The sequence below is a fragment of the Paramacrobiotus metropolitanus genome, unplaced genomic scaffold (genome assembly GCF_019649055.1).
Source record: "Paramacrobiotus metropolitanus isolate TYO unplaced genomic scaffold, Prichtersi_v1.0 Parri_scaffold0000014, whole genome shotgun sequence".
NCBI classification, from domain to species: domain Eukaryota; kingdom Metazoa; phylum Tardigrada; class Eutardigrada; order Parachela; family Macrobiotidae; genus Paramacrobiotus; species Paramacrobiotus metropolitanus.
Window position 1 is genome coordinate 1,709,806 of NW_026570234.1, and position 20,160 is coordinate 1,729,965.

At 42.8% G+C, this 20,160-nt stretch overlaps 2 protein-coding genes across 2 annotated transcripts; one reads left to right on the forward strand and one right to left on the reverse strand.

Moving 5' to 3' along the window:
* Positions 1-940: 940 nt before the first annotated feature.
* Positions 941-2,193, reverse strand: LOC129584819 (uncharacterized). Its single transcript, XM_055477149.1, has 2 exons — positions 2,029-2,193; positions 941-1,182 (listed from the first exon to the last, which is right to left on the reverse strand). Exons 1-2 carry the CDS (start codon positions 2,129-2,131, stop codon positions 944-946), a joined length of 342 nt encoding a protein of 113 aa, XP_055333124.1. The 5' UTR covers positions 2,132-2,193; the 3' UTR covers positions 941-943.
* A 2,570-nt stretch (positions 2,194-4,763) lies between these two features.
* On the forward strand, positions 4,764-8,146 carry LOC129584783 (uncharacterized). The gene is made up of 2 exons (XM_055477098.1): positions 4,764-5,012; positions 7,718-8,146. The coding sequence occupies exons 1-2, from the start codon at positions 4,901-4,903 to the stop codon at positions 7,930-7,932; spliced, it is 327 nt and encodes a 108-aa protein (XP_055333073.1). The 5' UTR covers positions 4,764-4,900; the 3' UTR covers positions 7,933-8,146.
* The last annotated feature ends 12,014 nt before the right edge of the window (positions 8,147-20,160 follow it).

Here is a 20,160-nt window from a genome sequence, read left to right on the forward strand (position 1 = left end):
CGGAAATCTGATTTTTTTTTGTACAAAACGGCACGTACGATTTGATTTTTTGGAATATTTGTTACAGACCAAAAAGATGGAATTTTCGGGAATTTTTTCTCTCTCTTGTTGAAAATGGTAATGCGTAATTTTTTTTTGTTTTTTATTCTGTTATCGTGTTAGGAATGTGGGCAAAATTTTTTTGGATGCTCGGATATTGATGAATAAATGAAGTTTTATTTTTGCCGGGTCGCGCTGCAGTCTGCAAATCATTGTAAAAATTTATTCTACTTTTTTAGAAATTATTTTCCTAAAATTTTTGTATATTTTGTAGTTTATCTATTTTACTGAATATTTGGAGATTTAATTAGTTATTTACTTAATTTACAATGAGTGGTTTTCTCTGCTTTCCAGTCAGCAGATATTTATTTCTTTTAAAATCGTTTTCTTAAATCTAATTAATTTTGTTGTCGTCTGTTGAATTTTTGCTAATTTGTTTAGTTAGTATCTAATTTGAAAAATTGTATTATTACAATGCATTTGTATTTTATAGGTGAGTTGTTTTTGCTAAATTATTCTACTTGGTTATTTATCTAAAATATTTATGCCAGTATCAGATCATATTGATTTTCCAGAAAAAAATTAAAAATGAATTACACTCAAAAAAATACGTCATCGTGTCAATACACTGCTCAAAATAATATTAATAATTATAATTATAACATCTGCCAATTCGGCGAATCGCCTGAGGCACCCAATTCAAACTCCCTAGTGACATTCCGGGAGCCTTTACACTACGAAATCCACTATTTGCACAGTAATTACAAATCACCCCCACTGATCAAGAATTTCGGATAAAACTGATTGTCGATGTATCCACCCAACGAAAACGTAATTAATCAATGTTATAACTAAATTTCTTGTATATATATAAATGCATAGTAAATTCGGGCGTCCGGTTGGTTCAGCGGCCGAGGAATTCACTGGGTTCCGGCTGGTCGAGACGGAACATTTGCACATCGGCGTTGTCGGCGTCGGTCAGCTGGTCGCGTTTCTGTCCGGCCACGCGCAGACTCTTCAGCAGTCCCGGCTGCATCCCGCCGGCAATCCCGCCGCCGCCGAAAAGTAGTCGCAGAATCACCGAATCCGACTTGCGGAACAGCTCGCGGGCCCGCGGCGGCTCCGGCAGACGCGCCCGGAAGCCTGCTAACATCCTTGATTTTAATCTAATTTTATTTATTACTGGGCACTGCCGGGAAAAATCCCGGGCGTTAATTTAGCGTGTTTAGTCAAGCTGAAAATCGGCCAGTGTACTCTGTTTGGCAACGTAATACGAAGCGGAAATGACCTATTTGGCTGTCACGCGGTGCGATTAAAACTTATTTATATGCCTGTATATTGCAAAAAAATATTCCTTGACTAAGCTAACATTATTACTGTACAGCGGACTGAAATTATATTTTACCCGTAATAATAAAAATGCAGGCGATGAATTACGAAAATTTATAATATTTGTGCCTGAACAAAACCGCACGCATAAACCTGTTAATCAAATAAATTAAAATAAATGCAATAAAAAAGTAATATATTACAAATAGCAATAAATATATAAATACAATAAATAAGAAATATGAAGGCTTATCATAATTATTATAAATGCAACAAATTCTGGAAAAAGATTTTGCTGTGCAATACGTTAAACATTTTACTATATAATGATAATTCTTATAAAATTACGGTTGAATGTGTTCAACGAATCGACGTGCAGAGCATATACAGACTGCTTGTAATTGATCTCTGATTAAATTTACCGGATTTTGAACGCTGCGGATTAAAAATACATATGCACTTTTGAATCGTAGACCGAATTCCGAAAATGTCATAACGCAATACATGCGTCACAGAGTTTCCAGAGCAAATTTCCGTGATATAAAATCGCCTTGACATTTTAGAAATTCTTCCCAAAAATACCCGCTTTTGACCCGCGGCAAGGACATTTAATATTATTGTACAGTAGACAAAAACACAGTGTCCCGCTGCACCACCTACCGCGTTTCTCCATGCCGGCGTCCAGTGGCGCGCCGGAATCCCCTTCCGGCCGCTGGGCCAGTGTGCACGTGATGCAGAATACAATCACACAATACCACTGCATCGCGAAGAATAATTATTAACCAATGCGGAAATATATATACAAAAATGTATACCAAACGCAACGGAAACGCGGGGGTTTTGTAGGTGAAATAAAGGTCATCCGTACGCGATCCGGTTACCGTTGGACGACGCGATAGTGTCGGGAATGTTCGCGATGGCGTCGGCGTGCGCACGGCAGCGGATTGGATTATTTGCATTTATTTGCCGTGATTCCCGGTGGGAATTCTGTGGAAAAACTTTACACGGGAGAAATTCACACGAAAGTTAATTACCACGATTAACCGGTGCAGGAAACGTTGGTTTAAGGGAAGTGTTTAAGTAGTGCGAAATGTGCGTCACATATACGGCGGCATAAGGGAATAATGGTAAAGGTCACTCGGATTGTTCGCCGTATTACATGTCTAATTCTCCTGCGCGCTGTGAATGTCAATACACCGCAATACGTATAGAAGTACTAACGGTAACCAAATTAAAAATGAAATAAACGCAGTAAATTATTGAAATTAAGGAATAAACAATAAAAATAAATTTATTTATACATTAATTTACGCAGAAATGTAAAAGAGTGCTGTTTTGTTGACAAGAATATGCTAGTCGCAAAAATATTTTTTTCATAATTATGGACATTTGTATGTACGTTTAAGGCAGATCGAGAAAACTATTCGATGTAGATATTGTACCAGTTTCTTTATCGGAAGCCTTTACACTACGCAACCACCACACAACGTATCGGGGCGCAGACTTATCGATTGCATTTAACGTGTTCAGTGGTTCGAACATGTTAATTTCTCGGTTACATTGAAATGCATACATAATTAAATACTTGTACATAAATTTAATTCCAAGACATTGATTGAGAGAGAAGTACGTTTAGTTTACCGTGTGATAAAATTTTACAATTTTTTGAATTTAAATGGCGTGTGCGAGATGTATGCCATTATTTTGACACTGTACAAAATTACTGCACCTGTTTTCAAAGAAGACATACCGTAATTAACATTTAGTTTGTTTTTGAGTCGCATAGAAATACTCTTCGTTAATTACATATTTTTATACACCATATTCTTCTATATACATGTATGTGTAAAGCAAAAATGTACTAGTACCATAATTAATAGTCTGCAGCATTAAAACCTACCGAGATGTACTGTATTCTGCTTAAAATCCCTGGCTACTGTATTCTGGTATAAAAAAAAACATATTGTTAATGAGGGGAAAAGGTGGTAAACATTCTCCATTACGTTGATCGCGGAATTTTCTGGGCTAATCCGGCCAATTGATGCGCGCACCATCCATCAATTTATTTTTACCTATACACGCCAGTTTATAAGGCAGTCAGACAATAGACGACACGGTTTATTAGCCGGGTGTTTGTTGCCGGTTGCTAAATACACCGGTGCCATCCACTTAACACGGGGTATACTCTGGGCATGACGCTGCAGTGGAGTGTGTAGAAAAAGGCACTTTACAGCGTCGACCGGGGAATTGCAGTGTCCCGGGTGCACGTGAAAGGGCGCTGACAGGGCCAACTGCTCCCCGGTGCACCAGCGCGTCAACCGGGACTCCCACCGGCGCTGTACCTGTAACGCTGTATGTACTCTACTCGATTGTACCGGGACACCTCGTGAGATTGAACACCTGCGAACGTTGAACGCTTGACTGCTTTATTCGGCATCAGCCAGTACATACATCAATGCGCCGGCGCAGATTTACACTAAATAAAATGATTAAATTTTAAAATATTAGAAAAAATACCCAGGATCGTTAGTATCATTCGTGACCTTTGAGTAGGCGCTTGCCGGTTTCTTTCAAATTTTTGGTTAATATTTAACTGTGTAATGTATCCAAATTATTCTCTGTAATTAATAATAATTTATTCTACCGAATAAGTATTAAATTACTCAGTAATTCAACAGTAAAGGATAACGAGCCTGTTTAATCTGGTAATTTTATGCCAGTTTCGAGTAAACGCTGTAATCGTTACCCGCGGATTGTTATGCCGCTTTTGTGCTGTTTAGAGTACCGAATTTCGTAGAACAGCGGCAGTTGGCAAACCATGGGTGCGTGTTATCGGTCTGCTGGCTAGTCTAATTTGTAACACTACACTGAAAAAAATGTAACAAAAAGTATTATTTTTCGTAGGATTTGTTCAGTTTTTTCGGTTGATTTTTCTTGTGGCGTTGACTGCCGGTAACCGGCAACTGGACATGTTTTTCAGATCTCGAAAACTACACGGTAAAATCGCTTACAACTGGAAACTTAGACGTAATTTGATGCGCTGAGTTCAAATCAGAAAAACGGTTTGCAAAAAAATTTGACCCTGAAAAGTTACCAAGTTTGTGTATTTGAAACCGGCATATTAGATCTCGAAAACTACGCGGTAAAATCGCTTAAATTTGTAGCCAACTGCGCGATGCGCTTCCAGCTGCTGCAACCGGCGTCGCGTATAATAATGTGATTATCGACCACGGAAACTTGGACAGCTGCAGTTGTACATAATACACAGGTTCCTCCGACGTACAGGTAGCGACAGTGGAAGGTACGGTAGAGTTTACGTCAAGCTGCAGCGAGTGGGAGACGCGCGGCCGGGAACGGCCGCGAAGCCGGGCGCCATTTAAAGAGCCCGGGTTACCGGCATACAGCGCTGCCATTTGCTCTTCCATCGCAGCTCGCGGAAACGACGGAGATCACGCTGCGCTTAACCGTCTTTATAAGAATTTGTCTGGCGTTGCTGGTTATCGGTGTGATTAGCGGTATAATTCCAGCGGATATGTTGGTGAAGCTGGTCGGTGCGGGACTGCTGGCCGGCGTCCTGCTGGTCACGTGGACGACGGTGGAGGCGCTGCCGGTGGACGCCGATGTGGAGGCCAATGATAGCGCCGGTAAGAACGTAGTTCTCTAGCCGAATTCATCCTGATTAAGTGGGTCCATTCGTAACTTCTCACGGCTACAACCACACACCACTGCTTTGAACATAAAGTAAAAAGTTACGTACGTATTTCTATTGTTTTTCTTTTCTTATTATTTTGTATAAACTATACAGTAGCGTTTGGGTTGTCGCGATAATTATTACGAAATGTCTATTTTAAAGCCATACCGATATTTACGAAGTAGTATGTACTGTAATCTGCAAATAACCGTATGTACATGTACCGTGTAAACCGGTATTTAACGTTGTTTTTCCGAATGGATGCTGGTGTTATATTATTATGACCTGAAGTCCATAATTCTGTATGCACTTTGCTTACCGGTAAATTCACAATATATTTAATTCGACAGTAGCCAGTTCATATAACAATAGCCTACGCGAGTAGAAACTGATTAAAACATTTCAAATTTTTAACAGGTAGTAAAATATTTTTGGCAGTTGACTTGTGTGAAGTGTTTTCAAAAAATTATATGCCAGTTTGCCTGGCATGGTACCACATGTCCAGCTTACTGAAGTTACAGAAACTTTATGGGTAAGCTTCAAGAAAACGTGATCCGCCTTCGGATGTGATAATTTAATTAATTCAATGTACACCGGCTATGCGCAAAAGAAATTAATATTGCATCAATTACTTAACAGGATTACCTTCAGATTTTGAAGGCTAATTTTTTACATCGGATTGCACTTATGCCAACGATAAGACGTGTTATATTTTGTCACGAGATTTTAACGTGTGACCAATTTTCGAAAAGTCTACTTAAAATATAAGTGAAATCAAAAATATGAGTAAAATTAAAATACCGCGATTATACAAGGCGTGGATGCACTAGTAATCGCTTCCCTCTGCATTACGGATAATTCCAGTACACAGGAAGTAAATTAATTTTGGGGCGTTGACCAGCCAACGCCGACGTAATGAGTCTCCACGTGCCGGTTAATATCTTTCAATACTGAACAATATTATCGACGCATATCTTCTGTCTTCCGTCGCGATATCCCGGGAACACCTCTTCCTTATATAAAATTTATATTTAACTGATTGTGTATATAACGTACATTATCTATCTACATCTCCCATCAACCACACCCCTTTCTGCAACAACCAGGCGCTTGTTTTCCCCAGGAAAGATATGCTATTCCCCTAATGCACACTAAGTAGTCAGCCAGCCGGTAAAAAGGTGCGACTGATCGCGGTAAAAATGGTGATCCAGCCAACGACAGCGAAAGACGGTATAAGGCGCTTTTTGTCGCGGCGTTAATCTCTTAATGTCCGCTTACTGCCGACAGGGCTGAGCGACGTTCGGTGTGCTGGTTGCGAAAGGTCAGTTTTTGTTGAAGCAGCGTACAGGTGGGAATAAAACTGAATAAAATTGAATTGATCACCGGTTGTGGCGGGAGGTATAAGGCAGCGAAGCATCAGATTACGAGTGTGTAGGCAATGGTCTTTTTGAAAGAAATTAATGCAGTTATTCACGCTTAACGAACGCGGCCGTTTCTCTTCGAAAGGGGGAGCTGTGATTTAGGCCGGCGAAATATTAATCCAGCTGCGCAAATACCAAACAAATATTTAGTATTCACGCGTTAAATAATTGTAAAGACCGACTGTGTATCAGTCATGTTACCTTATGTATTACTTTATAAATGTAACCAATCGTATGTTTGCATTCAAATATTTTCTACCAGCACAGAGTTGACTGCTATGAGAGCTAGTCATAAAATTATAAAATAAATTTTAAAATTATAAAAATAAACTATAAAAAAATTATTCATTAACAAAATATTAACATAAAAGTTCCTGATCATAAAATTGATGTGTATATTGTTATGTATATGCGTGTTATGTATATCTGTGTATATTTCAGTGTATATTATTATGTTGTTATATATGTATTAATGTGTATATGTATAATAATTTGTATATGTATATTAATGTGTTCATTAATTAGTGTGTATATTATATGTATATATTAGTGTGTATATATGCATATTAATGTGTATATGCATATTAATTAATGTGTATATGTATGTGTATATTATTATGTTAATTGGTGTATTCCCATGTATATTTAAGGATGATGCAGAAACAGGTATGACTGCGCTTGCCGGAATGGAAAAACACACCAGTTAGCAAAATACACAGGCGCAGTTTCTTATGTGATATATCTGTACTCCAGAAGTGCCCCTGCCAGAAGAAATCTGGGGGAATAAAGATGTCGTTGTCGTTGCTCTGTATGTTAGGATTTTCTAGTACGCAAAAAAATGCACCGCAGTTTGATTTAAATTAAAAATCGCAGTCATGCTGCGCTCGCGTTTAGAGCAGCTTGTCAAAAATACGGTGAACCGCTTAGATAACATCCGCTCTAAATAAAAATATTATTTATTTCGCTAAAATTTATTACCCGGAAATACAACGCAAACACGAACTAATCTCCCAAAAATATTACGTATATACCGATTGTTGAAAAGCGATACACCGGCATATTTGCGCAGTGCATTGCGTCAGCGGTTTATTTTCGCCGGACCGATCCCCTGCGGTGGCGGTGCGCCAGGCACAATACGCTATTCAAGCCGCCTCCGCACGAACTGCGTGATATTGAATTAAACGGTAATGGATTGGCAGACCGGTGTAAATGAGACCGCTGTTATGTTGTCTTACAGAGCCGCAGGACGCCGCGGGACTGTGGATGGTGGAGGCCGTGAAGCGCGACACCAACCGCCTGTACGGCCTGCATCCGGCGCTGCGCTACCGCTGGCCGGCCGCTCTGCGCCGCGCCTACCTGGAGGGACTGCGCGTGCCCCCCATGCTCGTCAACAAGCGCTACGCCTACGCCCTCGACGAGCCGCCGGAACCCAATGAGTTCCTCGGCAAATAAACCGCGTTCATCCTGTCCCGCATTTGTTTCATTAGTTTCTCATTACTCTGCAATAAAATGAATAGTCTCATCTTCGGAAGTACACAGTCGCAGTTGTGATTGCCGGCTTTCGGTTTTTTTTGCTGATTTTACTAAAGCGTTGTGCTTGTGTGAATATACTCGCTAAGTGTTTTGCTGATGGAAACGTTGCTGCATCAAAACGGTCATACGGAAAGGTCACGGTTTTATTAGGAAATGATATTAAAACGATGCTCTTGTAGCGTCTCAACTCGGATTGCTTATTCACCGTTTCGAGAGCGCTGAAGACTCTTCAGGTTGGAAAAAAGTGTAAGGTCACGGAAAAGGTCACAAAGCAGCTATGATTACGGTTACCAAAATCGATAAGCACCAAATCGCAGCTTATTTTAATTAGAACGTCCCGTACGAGCGGAAGAAGGATGAAAACTAAAATCAGGTTTAGAAATAGAAGGGGCAGCTTTCCGATATGTCTGGTCATGCTACGCTCATGGTAAGCTGGTTAGAACAGACAGACACGACATGATGAGCCGCTTAGACAACAAGCATCCGCTTTGGTTGGGATGGTGTTCATTCCTGCGCCATGTCTTTGCGTAACAGATACCGGAAGTGATACACACACATTTTACATTCCTTCCCGCGCGAAAACGTGCCAGGAAACCCGCAACAATGCACACCGCTCACGAACCCGGATTAATAATTTAAAATGTCCCGCTTTTGCGGTACATCACGAATACCTTTTCAGTTTGCAAAAGCGATGAGAAATCTGCCGACAGACAAGCTACCTGTAAAGCGATGCGTTTATGAAATACACAGGAAAACCGCTGCCTCGATTGGTACGGTGATGCACCGGTAGCTAAGCTTTCCAACACTGTATATTGTCCCATATATTGTATATGTAAACTGAAGCACGCTTTTACTGATATTTGACTCTGTACACAAATGGCGCGGTCGCAAATTATAGAACAAAGAACAAATGTATTGAAATCTAAGTAGGGACAACGAGCAGCCGCAGTTTCTCACTGCATTTCCTGTACGTGTTTCGCCGTTATCCAACGCTAACGGTGTTACGGTTTACGTATAACGGTGTTACGGTTTACGTAACGTAGCGCTTCCGCTACGGTTCACGATGGCATGGTTGATACCAACTTTGCCATCACGAACCTAACGGAAACGTTAAACGGGAGTTATGTAAGCCATTGCTTCTACCTTACGTACTTCTACTATCAAGTTGTAGAACTAATAATACTGTAGCATAATAGTATGTACTGCTCTGTATGTACAAGCCCGACGAATATTAAAGTGTATGTAGATACAGCGCAAAATACCAGTTCGCGGTTTAGCCTATGGAGCGCCACGCCACACTGTGTACGCGTTAGATGCGTTCGGCATGGATGGTACAATACACGTCAAATGTTCTGCAGTAAGAACAACCGTAATCACTTGATGGGTGGACGGTAGAATGTATGCAAATCCTTTGGTTATAAATTTTGATGTCATATAACAGTGACAACCATAGTTCTTGGGACTGCTTCACAACGGTCGTACACCGGCAGGATACGCAGTTTCTGGTACAGCTCTGGTGTAACCCGCTCCTTGTAATCAGCAATCGCAGGGAGTGCTCTCCGCTGTCTGCTTTAGCCAGTTTGCCGCGCAGGCCAAAGATGCCGGTGACCACGTATCCGACCCGTACTCGAGGTGTGGTTGGACACAGACATGGTACAGGCTCCTACGCTGGGCAAATTCAGCGTAGCAGCCTCTACCATGCCATACCATGCACAGGCACAGTAATTTCTTTTCTGGGTAAATGTACAGCGATAATTACAGACTCGCGCCACACTCTTGACGCGTTGCGTGAATGTGGCATACGCCACATACCTGATGCACGTCAAATATTGATATCGTATAAACTTAATTATTTATCCCAGCATCGAAGAATTTATCAATTACTGAATTTTGTTATCATAAATAATTCATTGTAGAATTAAATTTAGCATGGCAATATGTATGTGGTGTCTCGTGAATTCCTGTTGTTGTACTCTGTGCACATGTTGTACAATGTACATCCTAGCAACTCATGTTGTAATCTTAATTCTATTGCTGTACTCGTACTGTTCTACTTGTTACTGATTTAGTCATCTTGTTGGCCAGCTGCAGTGAACATGTATTATTACAGCTACTTATTATTATTACGTACTTTCTACATACTTCACACAGTAATTATAGTTAAGTGGCTGCTTTCTGAACGCCGTGCAAACACGTATTTTAACGTGCAAACACAGAAACGGAATATTCATCATACACACGAGTAGCCATAGTTTTGACAATCGCAATGCACGGCACGTAAAAGTCACTTACCGCCGCCAACCAGGCGCTATCTCCGTTGCCATTGAGCCTGACTTATAGCGCGAGGCCCAAATGATTACGGGGAAAGCGCATAATTTTCGCAGTGTGCTGTTTACCGCCCTCAAATGTCTAACGCTAGAAAGTCAGTTAGTTGAATATTGTGGTAAGGATTATGATAAGCATTTGTGGTAATTGGCACTGTCCGTGCCTGCCTTAGGTACCATCCGCCACGTTGGCAAAGAACACATAACGTCTTCACCGAGATCGACTGCCTGGCCAAATACCACAGAGCACAGACAGACCACCGTGTAACAGGACCGCGCTCCAAAACATACGCCGACAAAAATGTGCCTGTTGATTTTTCAAGTAACACTCAACAAATTGTCGACTGGTTTCGTGGTTAGCACCCTGGGCGATTCTCCGACATGATATTGTCATTTTCTCACGAAATGATACCCCTCTCGAAATCAGCTGAATCGGCAAGCCACGCGTCCTGATTTACACTATGCGACGGCAGGTGACGATCGTGCCGCCCATCGCGTCGACAGTTTGCCGAGTGGCTACTTGAAAAACCAGCCAACATCTCTATTTTTGCCGGCATCTTTCTTGGAGCGCGAACCGCGGTCTATATCTAGCAGGCAACAGTTTTCGGCGCAGACACGTTGTGCTACTGATAAGTCAGCTGATCGACAATGCGAACGGATGGTACATCAAGCGAGTATCCACAGACCATAGCTATATGTTAACAATCAACATACTGTAGCGGCTCGCGCCTCTTGGACTACGGAATTCACATTGTACAGAGTACAGTCTCTATGGCCCAAGATGTGCGAGTACCACCAGTATACTGTCGCGCAGTTACTCCGTGTCAGTGGTGATGCTTTTTTCAAATATGCCCTGATTACTGTTAATCGGTTTTTAGAAGTACTTCGTTCTTACGAGGGAGATACCCGAACACGTCCGCGTCAGATCAGCATACACTTGGTACCATCAGAATCCTTAGAATTTCAGCTATTTTCTTCGAGAATCAAAACACCCCCAGATAAAGAACTCGAGTTTAGTGATCTCTGAGAAGCCAGCATAGATATGATGGCTGACTTCCATCGAAACGTCAGCAGGCGCCATACGCAATGTCCAGCCTAGCTACGCCATGCGCTACGAATAGTCTGGCTGCAATCTGTAGTTTCTGTACTGGTATCTTTGACAGTTGTCTCACCTATTTTGCCCTGTCGCGCGCACCAGCATCCGCGGTTGCATTGATCTGTACGGAGCCAGTCGATGCTGATGCGCTTACAGAGTCAAAAAACTGCGATAGCTATCGATAAAGCGCTATTGAACTTGTCGCTGAAAGACGGTTGCGCAATCTCGCATCCGTACCAAGGCGCCGTATAGCTCTGTATGGCGTCTGCTGACGTTTCGATGGAAATCAGCCATCTTATCTGTGTTGGCTTCTCAGGGATCCCTGAACTCGAGTTCTTTATCTGGGGGTATTTTGATTATCAAAGAAAATAGCTGAAATTCTAAGGATTCTAATGGTACCAAGTGCATGCTGATCTGACGCGGACGTGTTCGGGTATCTCCCTCGTTAGTCAGTATGTACTATTTAGCCGTTTGCTGAAATTGTTTATCGACCCGGCTCCAGTCTCGTTAAGCGGCTCCTGATGCAAGAACAAGACCGGGGTTAATACGGTTTGGTCAGCTGCGAATGGACGGTTGTCAAAGACGCATCCTGTAACGCGACCTTCGATGGATACGACTTTAACGACAGTCCATTGGCAGTCAGTTCGTCGCAGAAGGCCCGCGACGCTGGACCCGCTCATACCAGCTAAATTCGCAGCTGCTTCGAACGGTCGCCCGTTTCCTGCGAATGCCGTAAGCAGTTTCAAAATGTTGTGGACGTCTGATGCGGTTTTGCGGATGTCTGGTGAGACGTCCCTAGACAGCACCGGATGTACAGAACATTTCAGTAGTCCGGCTCGAGCGGTTTCACCATTTTTATTTAGGAGCTGGCAGACGACTGTAGCCTCTAGCCGGTTTCTTCCTTAAAACGTCTGCCGACTTTCCCCAGAGCCCGAATGTTGCAAGGATAAGTTGGACGATTCGGTAGCTGCCAGATGCCTTCGAAATAATACATAGTATGAATAACTGTCGTGAATTTGGAACAGAAAAATTCAATCTGAGAGAAAGTTTACAGCAATAAGCTAACACGAATTTGCTTTGTCGTAGGGACCGTACCGATCCGCCGGTGTACAAGTCCTTTTACCGTTTTGATGCCGACATATGTAATAGTCTTCTGAACTGTCTTCCCGTTTTAGCGTTCGGTTAATGCGTCGCGTTGAGTTATCCCACGGATAATGTGTTCATTTTATAGAGCAAAATCCGTGAGTGTCATGCCTTAGTTCAGACTACTAAAGCGACCTTTGAAGCTGGCTTTATGAGCAATAGATATGAATTCATCCTTAGTATGCGATAATTTCCGTAACTAGACGTGAGCCGATTTAGCGATACTGGAGTTAGTTTGCACCGAGCGCGAAGCGCGAGGTGCTGCAATTAAGCCTTCGTCAAGAGCATAAAATTTGTCTGACGCCACGAAGAGCGTACGTCACGCTTTTTCAATCCCATAATCCCAGTACCATTTCCCAGTGGTATTGGCGCTCGCGCTCGTGTAATAATGTGGTTCTCAACCACCGCTAGTACCCAGTTCAGTCATTTTCCCTCACTCATATCCTATACAGATAGATGATCCTTAAGGTAATCGACAAGCGTACGTACACTTTGTAGAAAGGCCGCAAAATTCTCAATCGTTCCGGTACAGAGTCTGTATCCACACTATCCAAAACATTTGCCAGGAACGGGAGGGTTCTGGGCTCAGCGATCAGTTTGAATTACGGCGAAGTTCGATGCGTAGTCCATTGGTTACTGCCCTGCTGTACACACTTCGTCACAACCGTTTGGAGGAAAAAGCATGTCATCTCCTGTATTAAGTACAAGATCTATACTACGCGCGGCGCCCCATAGTTTTCAGATCTCAATAATCAAAACGATTTTTTTAAAAACTGACAACGCCAATAGATCGACCTTGGTCCAGAACTGGCTCACATGATTTTCGTTTTTAAATTCGTTCGACCAGAATCATGTCACGACGCCGCAAACAACCTATCCACTTTCAAGGTGACCTTGGGACTTGGAGAAAATTTGCCTGGATATATTACATTATTACAAAACATAAATTGACATATTACACTAATTAAACCGAAAAATAAATAAATCGTACTTATTTTCGTGCGGCACCATGCAGAAATTAAAATGAATTTAGCTTCTCGGCTTTGGTTGTCGGCACTTTTGTACCGAAGTAAATGACCGAACTTCCATGATTGCCCAGTGAGCAAAATCTCTGGACGAGTGAGTGGCCGAGTTACCACCACTGACCAGTAAGAAAAATCATTACTCGGTAGACGAGTGAGTGACCGAACTAACATCACTGCCCAGTGAACAGATTCTCTAGATAAACGACTGACCGAGCTGCTACCATTGCCAGAAAAATCACTGGACGCGTTAGTGACCGAACTACCCAGTGAGCAGAATCTCTAGATGAGTGAGTGTTAGAGTTACCACCACTGTCTAATGAGCAAAATCTCTAGAACAGTGTGTAACCGAGCTGTTACCACCGTCCAATAAGAAAAATCACTAGATCTGATTGAGTGCCCGAGGCCCCGAGCGATCACCAGTGTCCAATGAGCGGAATCTCTAGGTGAGCGAGTAACAGAGCTACCACCACTGGCCAGTAAGAAAAATCTCTAAACGAGTGAGTTACCGAAGTATCTCCATTGTCCAGTGAGAAGAATCTCTAGATGAAGGAGTGACCGAGCTTCTACCAAAGTCCTGTCTATGCGTGGTTCCACTTAAAAATTTTTGGTAGGACACATCAGCAGTCCGATCGAGATTCTAGAGTCTTTCCTCAAGGCGTTGTACAATAAGTTCTAAGGCTGCTACATTTACTAATAAACTACACGAATCCGCCATTCAAACAGACAGTGGATCACAAAAATGCGGAGGCGAAGCCGAAGCTGTTTCTTGTATTCTATAACACAAGCTGTTTACTAGATTTAATGAAGCGGCCTAGAAACAAAATATAAAACTGAAAAATTTAAAATAAACATCAAACCGATAAGAAAACCTGAGAAATTCTAGAAAGCTTTGGAAAACATTAGAAAACCCAGCAGAAATAACAAAAGTAGGGAAACGAAGCAGCTGCAACCGATTGGGGTACCGCCTGTATCTGTACAAGAGAGGTCCAGATCACATGTATCGGGTTCTACTGCGGGGTACAGATATCTGTATATGTTCACGCCAGCGGTTAGTGACGGTCTGAAGGGAGATCGCTTTCACGGGAACGCTGTCGCAAGCTCGAACACACAGTGTGTTAACTGCGAGCAACGCACTGTTTGGTATAACTTGCTACACAGAAACGGAAAGTCCATCATATGCGCCAGCTGGCATATCGTTGGCATCAACCATGTACAACACAGCACGCAAAAGTCACCTTCCACTGTCACCTTAGGCGCTTTCACCGTTGCCGTTTAGGTCCTGGCTGTCAACGGGATGACCGTAAAACGCAATGGAGAAAGCACACCCTTTGCACGTGGTGGTGATGAAGACCCCGTGGCCCGTATGTAATCAATCGAAAACGAGGGCCCGCTTCGCTCGTCCGCTGGATTATCGTGTGTTAAAGGTTAAGACTATCGTTCGCGACGTGCCGGCCTTATATACCATCCACCACATCAATAGTCAGCTGCGTTTGCAGTAGACATAGCGTTTTCATCGCAGTTTGATGTCTGCCGAATACGCAGTACCAGACCGATATGACAGGAACGCGCTTCAGGAAATATACCGCAAAATAAGCTTATGGGCCGGCTTTTAACGTAGCACTTGTAATGCAGGATTTGAATAAGAGTAGTCTCGGATGCAAGTTATATGGCATGTACCGGAATAGTAGACGGAATACACTTAAGCATGAGGTGCCGAACAGCAGCTTATATCGGGCATGATTTGGATTATAACAGTCACAGATTTGGATGTATTTAGAGTGGGAAGGCGTAGCCTTCATATGCAATGGCCATATATGTAAATCCCTCATAACACACTCGACAATCTACCGGCTGGATATCCGGCATGACACTGCCAATTTTGGCCATGATAGGATGCCGCTTTAAAAACCAGCCGAATCGGTAAATTCCAACTGTTTTCTTATGCGTTCTTTTTCTCATTAGATTTTTTCATATGAGCGCACGAGCGCCAAAGACTGGCATGGGAACACACGGTTGAAAGTAAAGGTCACGCCGCATATCCGGTCGACATTTTATTGAGCGTTACCGTTTTTTTAACGAGTAAATTTGTATCATTTTAAGTAGTATTACGCGAATGCACTTTTTGCCCAATAAACCCAGTGTTACTTGTCAAATCCGCTAACATGCATTTTTGTCGGCAGATTTCTGGGAGCGCACTCGCGATACTTGAAACCGATGAGCAGGCATCAACATTTCGGTGAAGACGAGGACGTAAAGCGGACTTCCCAAAATCATAGTTCATATTATCAACGCTACGCGTACGGTCCTGTCATGTGCATCTTTGATTATAGAGTTTCCAAACACTGTGATCCAAAATCCGACACCGTGGTACAAAATGTGTAACTCCTTGTCTGTGGATAAAACAAATAAATGCTGCCTTTGGTGGCGTTGCTTTGGTTGCTCTCGTGTCGGCGTCACCCGAATGCGACGGCAACCGAAGCGACGCCGCGAGCGCCAACACTTTGCTGTAGCCAATGCACGATGGTACATGGTCAGTTTGCCGCTTCGGTTGAAGCACATCTGCCTAACAAGTGCAGTAGCGCTGGAACGCTGGTCGGCTAAACGATGCGTGCCGAGGCTACTTAAACAGACGGATTTTCGACGGATCCGGCAAGTTAATGCGCCGCCAGCAAGTACCAGTGGCGTTGGTTTTCTGAAGTGTATACTGGAAACTGTTGACTTTTTTGAGAAAGTATCTCGTTCTGAGTGAATACTTATCCGTTTGCTGAAATTGTTATCGACCCGTCTGAAGTTCCGTTAAAACCGGCTCTTAATGAAAAAGTAAGACGCCTGTAAATGCGGTTAGGCAGCTGCGAAAGAACGATTGTCTGCTCACCTACGCCGTCAGGTATACCTGACGAAAAGATTAAAAAACTGCAACACATTGAGTACGTACCCAATGTGTTGAAGTTTTTTGATCTTGCACACTTGGACAACTAAAACTACACAGTGACACACTACACGTTTATCACTACACGAAATATGTATCACTACACACTATTTTATCCTATGCCATGTAGCACTAGCAGGGAATATGAAATTCCTACCCTTACGGTCGTTCAGTTGGCCACCTACAGTAAGTGAATGGGCGATGGTCATTCAAACTTCAAAGTGGCCACCTACTGGTCTCGGCACGAACTACTGGTCTCGGCATGCCGTCGCCGGTCCGCGTGGTTCCTGGACGGCTCCAGACTGCTGACGAACAACACATCCTAGTCCAGATATTCAAGAACGGCAGGTCAACCACGTCTTCCCCGCCGTCAAACTCCAGGTTCCGGTGGGGAACTTCCGAATATCCCGTTCCGGAAGGACGATGTCGAATCCCTTGTCGAAGTACTTGATGATCCGTTCAATGTATTTCGGCGAAGAGCTCTTGGCGTCCACGGTCAACACCGCCGTAATAGCAAGTAGTAAGAAACGCATAAGGCATAAAATTAAAGAACTGGTATTTTGAAGAAAGGCAGTAAAACAGGGCCATTAAACGTTGAATTACGCATGGACTAATTACTGTATTTACACAAGTTTAGAGCCACCAAAATAGCGGAAGCCGTAAAGAATAGCGCGCGGCTTCTTTGAGCTTCAAAGATGCCGTCAGATATTCTGCGCGTACCCGGACTTTTTTGTGGCTCTTAAACTTGTGTTAGTACAGTACAAATGACCGCTGCGTCCGCAACGAAATGTAACTGAGATATTGTTGATACAAAACTCTGTACCGGCACAATTGAGTGCTCGTACGTCTGCAGACTATCATGAGAAATATTTGCAAGATGTAAATAAAAACAGGTTACTAACGAACTCTGGACTTGCTGAATCGGCTTCCGTTAAGTTACTAAAATTATGTCATAGGATGAAATTAGATCTATTTGCTCAAAAAGCAGGCATCAAAGGTCGCGTTGGCGGTAGAAACTAAGATATGGCTGTCACGAAGCCTGCAGCTACCAAATCAACACAAAACGCATTAACTTAACGTTATAAGGGAACGACCACCAGAACAGTCCGTCAGTCAGTCATTTCACATTGAACACGTTTGAAAACTCATTGAACACACATTCCAAATTTGAAGTGTTGCAATATTTACAAAAGAATGCCAAAACGCATCTTTATCTCGGCTTCTGTTTCTTTATCAGTTCTGACGACGTTCACGAAAGACACAATGCAACGATACCGTATACGAAAGGGAAATACAACATGAAGTATATTTGCAGTATTTTATCGTATCTGTGGAAGCGCTTATTTGCACATTACACTTGCACAGCAGCATAGCTATTTTCTATAATTCTGCATAAACTGTGAAATTCTGTAGGTAAATTGTTCAGATCCTCCGGGTAAGCGTAAGCTGTTGAATCGCTGTAATCAACCGCCAACTGCACTTACAGTTAGCTGTGAAGGCCATCACATCATCATTCATCATCAGTAATGTTTGCTTCCTCACACTTTGTCACCGTCTTGTACAAAGTTGAATAAAAAGCCACAACTGGGGTGTTACTGATTTTTACTTCTTGCGAGATGATGAGAAAGGTTTATCTGCTTTGAGCGAATTGTTGCATGGTGTACGAATCGTTGTACGTTCTGACCGTCGTATTAATAACATAATTTCAAAACAAATATTCGCACCTCGATATTTTCCATGTGCTTTGTGGTGCACAAATCTATCGTCGCTTTACTTTAGATGCTGATATCAATATCGGTGCTGTCGAGGCCGCCAAATTTTCTGCTGACTCATCCCGGCATGTGTGCTGAATACCTTTCCACATTTTTGTTATACGGTATGGCTTTCTGTTCTATAAAAAATATGTCCAAGGATAAATTTTGGTTAAACTGCAATAATTATGTTAGAGAAGATAGAGAAGACTTGCAAATTTATGCGTGCGTGCCGACTTTACAATCCTTTCGGTTTCTTATGCGCATGTTATTTCGTTACTTCCTCTGCTGCATTTCTTAAGCTTCTGTTGATGACTGCAGCAGCTGTCCTCTCACTTGATCGTCCAGTTGTATACGGGGATGGAGAAGCTTTAGCGGAATGCTATTACAGCACGGAGTTGCTGACCTCATGTGATATGGGAACCGAAGCCCAGCCAGACAATTCCAGCGCTGTCATTGAGGCCTGCTCGCAACAGCCGGGAGTCACATGGTATCGTCGTAACTACAACGACACGGGCATCTATAGTAACATAACTGCCTATCAGTTTGATTTGATTCAAGAGGCCAACGGTCTCGACAACGAACGCGGTACGTCTCTCTGGGCGCTATTTCCGCGCCGAAGCTGCAGCTTTTTTATCGCTAAACAAACAAAATGTTTTCTGTGCGGTTCGTAGGCAGCGTGAGGGCTGTTTCACGTTGCACCATGGATCCAACTTATGGCACTTCATCTACAGATGTCACTTTTGACGAACTTTATGCGTTACTGACAACGGCTCGAGTTTATTATCCACCAGAGCCTGACCGTTATTTGATGCTTTCTTACTGGTATCGCCTGTCTTTCGGTGCATCAAGCACTCCCGCCGATAACGCCCATCCTGTATTCATCGATCATTACGATAACCAAGGGAACATGAAGTATACGATCAATATGATGCAGCTCTGGTCGGTTTACAATAGTGAGGAGTGGTATTACAAGGAGGTGAACGCGTTGCACTACAATCCCCATCAGTATGATCCAGAAGCCGATGTTTCTCCGTTTGTTAGTTTTTTTTTTGTCACACCACAGCGGTAGATGCCAGCCGGACCAGCCCGGTGTCACAGCCTTAGCGTTGGACGCCATCCAAATTTTTGCCGGTTAGCAGGAGACGAATTTCTTAATGATATGCTCCTGAAAATTATTGTTTCACACTGCATACGTAATGATTACTAAAAACCTCGGTTTTAGTTGTATTATTCTCTTTTACAGTAAACAATTGTACAAAGTCAACGACCACACGCTCGACCACAGCACTTTCGACAATCACGAGTCCGGTAACGTCTACCTCCACTCAGCTTACAACTTCCTTGAACAATGTCTCCAGTGCTCCAACCGAACTATTGTCATCAGGTACATACTACTTTATGCATACATAATATACCTGACGAACAGGAACAGCCATTTTGTATAATTATTTCAAGTATTGCTTACATTTGCAGTTTCAAGATGCCTACAAAGCGTTGTATAATCAAATGATTAGATTAGTGTTGTACGATAATTTTATACAGCTTTTTCTACTTTCAGAAGCTTCCACCACATTCTCTTCTGTCTCTGTGGAACTTCAGAAAGTCACCAATAAGGACACGTATCCGGACAACAACACCTACTACATGCAGTCGACACACAACGTGCTCGGCGTCATTCAGGAGGCAGTGAGCAGTTGCTGCCAGCTGACTTTCAGCGATATTCTGACGATCGCCAACTTCTTCCAAGAGTTTGCTGGAGCGGAAGCACCACCAAATCTACCGGAAGGTGCACAAGAAGAGGCAGTCCACACACTGCTGCAGATCACTGACCAAATACTCTATGCGGAAGAGGCTGCACAACTGAAAGCACCGGCAG

Excerpts from the sequence above, each read along its gene's own strand:
- LOC129584819 (XM_055477149.1), bottom strand. The coding sequence starts at position 2,131 with ATGCAGTGGTATTGTGTGATTGTATTCTGCATCACGTGCACACTGGCC. Across the intron at positions 1,183-2,028 it reads CGCCGGCATGGAGAAACGCG|GCTTCCGGGCGCGTCTGCCG; the intron begins GTAGGTGGTGCA and ends GGATGTTAGCAG.
- LOC129584783 (XM_055477098.1), top strand. The coding sequence starts at position 4,901 with ATGTTGGTGAAGCTGGTCGGTGCGGGACTGCTGGCCGGCGTCCTGCTG. Across the intron at positions 5,013-7,717 it reads GGAGGCCAATGATAGCGCCG|AGCCGCAGGACGCCGCGGGA; the intron begins GTAAGAACGTAG and ends GTTGTCTTACAG.